Source organism: Haplochromis burtoni, unplaced genomic scaffold, assembly GCF_018398535.1.
Source record: "Haplochromis burtoni strain Fernald_Lab_line unplaced genomic scaffold, NCSU_Asbu1 Contig_85, whole genome shotgun sequence".
Taxonomy (NCBI): domain Eukaryota; kingdom Metazoa; phylum Chordata; class Actinopteri; order Cichliformes; family Cichlidae; genus Haplochromis; species Haplochromis burtoni.
In genome coordinates, this window is record NW_024582446.1 from 1,541,951 (window position 1) to 1,548,670 (window position 6,720).

At 40.6% G+C, this 6,720-nt stretch overlaps 1 protein-coding gene across 1 annotated transcript; it reads left to right on the forward strand.

The window, feature by feature from the left end:
- Window positions 1–2,024: 2,024 nt before the first annotated feature.
- On the forward strand, window positions 2,025–6,720 carry nceh1a (neutral cholesterol ester hydrolase 1a). Its single transcript, XM_005926052.3, has 6 exons — window positions 2,025–2,276; window positions 3,506–3,761; window positions 3,949–4,018; window positions 4,146–4,317; window positions 5,828–6,483; window positions 6,515–6,720. Exons 1-5 carry the CDS (start codon window positions 2,136–2,138, stop codon window positions 6,446–6,448), a joined length of 1,260 nt encoding a protein of 419 aa, XP_005926114.1. The 5' UTR covers window positions 2,025–2,135; the 3' UTR covers window positions 6,449–6,483; window positions 6,515–6,720.

Consider the following 6,720-nt stretch of genomic DNA (forward strand, 5'->3'; position numbering starts at 1 on the left):
CACACACACACACACACACACACACACACACACACACACACACACACACACACACACACACACAAGTGCATATGTCACACATACAATTTAAGCTTTCTGCTGACACTCTCATTCAGAGGGATTTTTGAAAAGTAAGCAAGCGTGGCATCTGTGTCTGGCTTAAGTGTTCTTTTGAGTGTGAAACACTGACACCGCAGGATTTAGGATGTCAAGATGACTGCAAAAAAAGTGCATCACAAGTAACAGTAGAAGCATTTACACATAACTAGGTGCAAAGGTATCAAATTACCATGATGTGCAAAAAAAAATATATGCAACTGATTTTGCTGTATAATCTGCTTTCTGCTGCTCATCCATATCTTTGGCGTGATGGTTCAACAAAATCTGCATTAAAAGCATCACATTTTGTGCTCTGGCTATACCTTCCGTTAGGCAGGCTTGTAAAGCACAGATGAAGCGGTTTGCATAAGGTAGTGATTTCATTATGCACCAGTTGCTCAAATTATCATTTGGAACAAAAACATGTGTACAATGAGAGAAAGAGGTCATAATTAGCACTGTAGAATGAAAATATAGTGAGGCAATAAAACCACAACCTGTCGTTTTCTCACTTTGCTCCGACAGCGTGTTAATTAATGAGCTTTGGAGGAACAAGCAGGCTGATCTGCTGTGTCCCTGTTTAGTAATCAGCTTTCCTGTATCACCTCCTGCAGCCACCTTGCCAACCCCACGCTGGTCCTCCAAGAGACTAAGCTGACACAGTCAGGTGGTCTTGCTACTATGTTTTGGAAAATCAGCTCAGCGCAGAGGTCAGATCCTCATCATCATGATGTTTGTTTACATTCTCACACCGGGCCACCAGGGACAGACAGTGGCCATTTAAAATTAAACCATGGGAAGAGACAGAGTTATATAGCACAGAAAGAGAAAGTGAGACAGGAGAAGACGCTTTCCCCAATCTGCAATGAAGTCTGCGGCACCGTTGACTGTACTGGGCCTTTCTGGCAATCTGATGCAGATTTAGCTGCACCCTAGGTATTCTAAGATTCATACCAACTTAAACATTGAATTTTAAATTATAACTGGGGATCATGCTGGCTTCACATTGTTTCTCTTTCTGAATCCATGTTTCCTGTATAATATCATTCTTGGTTAATTTAAAAGCCACACAGTCAAGAAATAATAACTCATTGGTAAAAGCAGAGCTCTTGCCCATAATTGCACCACTAATACCTTCCAGTGAGACTATGGTCTAACACTGATGTCTGCAGATAAAAAGGCATCAATAATCAGCGAGAAAGGAGCTCCTAGTTTGAACAGGAACATGACTCCACCCCAAACTGCAAATCCTCCCTTTCCAAATCCAAAAGGAATTTTAAAAAAAAATTACATCTCAAGGATTAACACTGAGTTTCAGAAGAAAAGCATTTAGTTCTTTTTGCTATTTTCTCTTTTCGGTTTCCGTCTAGTTGGTTTGATTAGACCTAAAATACAGAAGCAATTCATATAATACCATTCTGTTTGTCATCCTTTAAAATGTGATTCCAAAATCTGCCCACACTAATCTAATGTCTAATGGACTGCAGCTCCATTGTGCCTCTCGGTGGTTACAAACATGTAATACAACTTACACACGCATACAGCTGTTCAAAACAAACCCTCCCACTTCCCAGATACCCATTCGCTGCTGTTTTCATACAGCTTTCAAAATAAAAGCCCTAATCCAGTCATGCAAATCGCGCAATAAAAATACTGTGATACCTTATTTTTACTAGGGTATTTTTACCTCAATGTATTTGTTTTGTTTTGTTGTTGTTGTTTTTTTAGTTTATTTGTTTTATTTTTCATACGACCTGCCTGCATATGACCAGATGAACCACGGCTATTTCATGTTTTCCAATTTCAAAGTTATGTGACTAAAATAGATTTATTCAAAACGTTTTATTTTTAAAAGAAACGTCACTTTGAAAATGTAGGTTTATTTTGAAGATTTCCAGCGGAAGTGCTTAATTGCCCATGTATTCTGGTGCCAAGCGCCAGTGACAAATTAAGAATCAGACAGCTTGAAGCGGCGGGGTCTGTCTCAGTCTTCCACCCAGTCAGTAACTGAAGAAACATCATCCCACAGCTGCGAGATGAGGCTGCTGTCACTCCTGCTTACTGTGTCATTAACGCTGGCACTTGCTTATTATATTTACATCCCGCTCCCTGATGCCATTCAGCAGCCGTGGAAGTTGATGATACTGGATGCCTATTTAAGGACAGCATTTCATGTGGTAAGAGAGTAGATATTTTCACTAGGAAGAAAAGCTGGTGCACGTAAGGCATCAAAAAGAGACGAATGAGAAGGATCGCATTAGACAGAATCTTGACTTTTCTATGTGCAAAGTTTTAATTAAATGTGTTATTACAGGTTGGCTGCATGCACTGTGTCTTTGAAAAGCTTGCATTATTAAAAACATGCTCTGAACAAAACACACTCAAACACAGACTTGGACTTTGAACCTTGTGTTTATTTAGGGGGGGAGGTACCATCTTTCTTTGCTAGAATATGATGTTTGGTGTTGATATTCAGTGTAACGGTGCAAAATGATATGCTGCTGAAATAAATACGGATGTCATGGATTCAAGGTATCTATAGTCCAATTTTTAGTTTTACTGGATGACCAGATATCCAGAGGTCTTTTCATGCTTGTGTCATGAAATCTGATTTCACAGCAGGGTTGAAATGCACCAAGTCTGTGAAAGAGCTCATTTAGTAATCCCACTGTGTGAGTTCAAAGGTTATTGAGACTTTTATTTTGGGGCTGTGAGAGGATCATGAACTTTACACCTTGACCTGTGTTCTACATTTTGAAAGTGGCAGACAATAGATGGCTAGAAACTATCCGTTAATTATTAGCACGCTGGCCTAGACTAATCCTCAGAGCGAGAGTTTTACTAAAAATCTGGATTTATTGTGTGTTTTTTTGTGTTATTTTAAGATTTAAAACAGTCATTAGCATCTAGTTTGAGGACACTGTTTAAGAAAACATCACTAATACTAATTTTGCATTGCTTCATTGTTTCTACAGCAGACGTTATGCACAAGAACGTGCTCAAGTGTGACTGATATTGTTAAATAGTTTTAAAACCCACTAGTGAACAGTGTGCTGATGCATAACAGAAACTGACTTTATTCTTCATTAGAGTGAAAATGTGATATCTGCACATGTGACAGTGCAACAGTTTCTTCAGCACTGCTGTTGTGACACTCTAAGTGAGGGAAAGGGCAGACATATCAGTAATGCACAGTGTAGGAGGAGAAAGGTGACTGTGAGAAATTGTGTCTCAAAATCCTGCCAAGAGATGACTACATTTTGCCTTTTGCCAAATTCCCTATGACTTTCTGTTGTTTCCACTAATTTCCTTTCAATCTATGTATTAAATTCTTAATGTGTGTCCTGAAACAAACAAGTACCAATCAAGGGGTTTGAGCTGGAGTTTGGTTTACTCTTGTCTTCAGGCCTCTTTGAAGCAATGGCTGGGATTTGACCATCACACTAGATCTTTCAGGCAGTTCACATTTGGCTTTGAAGGGATATTAAAGGAATTTCTGAGTACTGAGTCCAGTGCAGGGGCCGTTCCAGGTGTGAAGGTCAGTGACATCTCTTTCGCTGGCATCCCAGTGCGAGTTTACGAGCCCCCAGCTGGAGGGGAGGGTCATCTGAGGAGAGGGTTGATGTATTTCCACGGAGGTGGCTGGGCCCTCGGCACCACCAGTGAGTCTCTAACTGCTTTCTCTAGTTAGAAATAAAAATAATATGCCTACTTTAAAAAGAATCATAGACTTTGAGACATTACTTGTGATAATTACAGCTATCTTTGCTTTTTAGGTGCAAAGTTTATTAAGTGTCAATAACACAAATGGCATATATCTAACCGTCTCTCACTCTTTCAATTCCTCAGAGAAGGGGCCATATGATATTACCAACCGAATGGTGTCAGATGAGCTGAATACTGTTGTGGTCTCTGTTGAGTAAGTGTGTTTCCCCTTGCAAAACTGTAGTCTCCATTCACAACATCAGTGGAGTGTCCCTTTAATTATATACTCCAAAGCTTTCTAAACCTCTAGTAAATTACATCTGAACCCTCTGTGTGTGTAGGTATCGTCTGTATCCAGATGTGCACTTTCCAGTGCCATATTTAGACTGTCTTGCTGCTGCCAAACACTTCTTGTCTCCAGAGGTTCTTGCCAAGTATTCTATTGACCCAGATCGTGTGGCTGTGGCAGGTGACAGCGCTGGAGGAAACCTTGCTGCTGCAGTTGCTCAGGAGGTAAAGGCAGAGGCTATTTTCTGCATGCATGCGACAATTCGTATATCAAGCTCAAATGCCAAATGTTTTAATTCATAAAATGCCTTCCACGACTGCTAGTATAATGCTCTGGATCATGACATATATCCTGATTTCTTTGTTTTTCCATATTTGTCATTCTTAGATGTTTTAAGTGATCAGACAGTTTTTAATACTAGACAAAAATAACCCAAGGTAATACAAAATGCAGTTTATGAATCATGATTTTAATTTATTAAGGGAAAAAGTTGCTGTGGAGGAATTTTGTCTCACTCTTCTTTGCAGCATTGTTTTTGAATGGTTTTCAAACATGAACAGCTTGGTTAATAAAGTTCATGCCAAAGCATCTCAATTGGATTTAAGTCGACCAGGCCGATGCAAAACCCTAATTTTTGAGCCATTCAGAGGTGAACTTGCTGTTGTGTTCAAGATCATTGTCATGCTGTAAATCTAAGTGAACTTGAGCTTCAGTGCACAAACTGATCCTGGCAGAGAACAGAATTCATGGTTCCATCAGTTATGGCAGTCATCCAGGTCCTGAAGCAGCAAAGCAGCCCTTTTGCTCAGTGTTATTGTTGAATCGTGAACTCTGACCTTAACTTAGACAAGTGAGGTTCGCAGGGCATTGGATGTTGTTCTGGTTATTTTGTGACCTCCTGAATGAGTTGTCGATACACTATTCGAGTAATTTTGGTAAGCTCTCCACTCCTTTTAAGGCTCACAATTAATATAATAATGGATCTCACAATGGTTTGCTGGAACACCAAAGAATTAGAAATGGCTTCAAAACCCTTCACCTCAGACAGGTTCTGTTAAAGTAATTTCGTCTGATTCAACAGGTCTGGCAGCTGAGTGTGGCTGGTGAAATTGAACTCAGCTTTCTATAAAAAGTTATCCATGATATTTAATTAATTATTTAACAAGGGAGGAGCATTGGTTTTTCACACAGAACTAGTTGAAAACAGGATGTGTGCACATGCTATTTCACAGCACTGTAAATTAGTTGCATTGCAAAGCTATCTTTACAAAGCTGTTATTTCCACACCATGTCTTGTCTTTCTCCCCTCACTGCAACCGGTCGCAGCAGATGGCCGCCCCTCTCTGAGTCTGGTTCAGCTGGAGGTTCCTTTCTGTTAAAAGGGAGTTTTTCCTTCCCACTGTCGCCAAAGTGCTTGGTCATAGGGGGTCATATGATTGTTGTTTTTTTTCCTGTATGTATTATTGTAGGGTCTACCTTACAATATAAAGTGCCTTGAGGCGAATAAATAAACAAAATGAATTGAATTGAACTACCTGGCTCTAATATGCAACATGACAAAAAAAAGTCCAACACCACATTGTTGTTGGTTGTAATTTAGAGTTGAAAGAAAGAAGAAAAACACACGTTCATCTTGCTGTAAGGAAAAGGAGAGAACCAACCATTTGACATCACCACACAGTCTGCATTGCAATGTACACAGCCATTACTCATATTGTGTGTTTGTTTTTTCAGATTTCTGTAGATGACAGCATGAGTGTGAAATTCAGTGTCCAAGCTTTGATCTATCCAGTGCTCCAGGCTTTGGATTTCAATACACCCTCCTATTTGCAGAACCAATATATCCCCGTCCTTTACCGGACCAGCATGATCCAGTTCTGGCTGCAGTATCTGAACATTGACCTCTCTCTTATGCCCGAGTTTTTAGTGAACAACCACAGCGCTTTGCAACACTCTTCACTCACCCCAGAGCTGAGGTCAAGACTTGACTGGAATGTGCTACTTACTCAGAAGTACAAGAAGAACTACAAGCCTGTTATTGTGGAAAAGGGATCTGAGGGGTTTCTGAAGAAGGTGCCAGGCCTGCTTGATGTGCGAGCGGTACCACTGCTGGCTGGGCCAGAAGTGTTGGCAAAATGCCCTCGTGCATATATTCTAACATGTGAGCATGACGTGTTGAGGGATGATGGGCTGATGTATGCCCGCCGCTTACAGGATGCAGGGGTCGCTGTTACCAGCGACCACTATGAGGATGGCTTCCATGGATGTTTCAGTTTAACATCCTGGCCACTTGAATTTGACGTTGGGAAGAAGGCACTCAGGGGTTACCTCAGCTGGCTGCAGAACAACCTGTAGAAGTGTGTATGTGTGTTTTTGCAAGTGAGTAATGGTTGGAAGCCCTTGTCTTTGTGAATCACAGACTTGGCTGAAGGCCTAGTAAATGTACTCTTTGTTTAAAAATCTGACATCTAAGCTCAGGGCCCTTGTGTACCTGCACACGCTCAATACATGTGAAGGTTTTGTGATACTTAGAACCAGTCTAATCTGCAGGCAACATCAGCATAGCTAACACTGTGACCAACTAATAAAGATACTTTATAAAGTCATTAAAGTGCTTTGACAGCCAA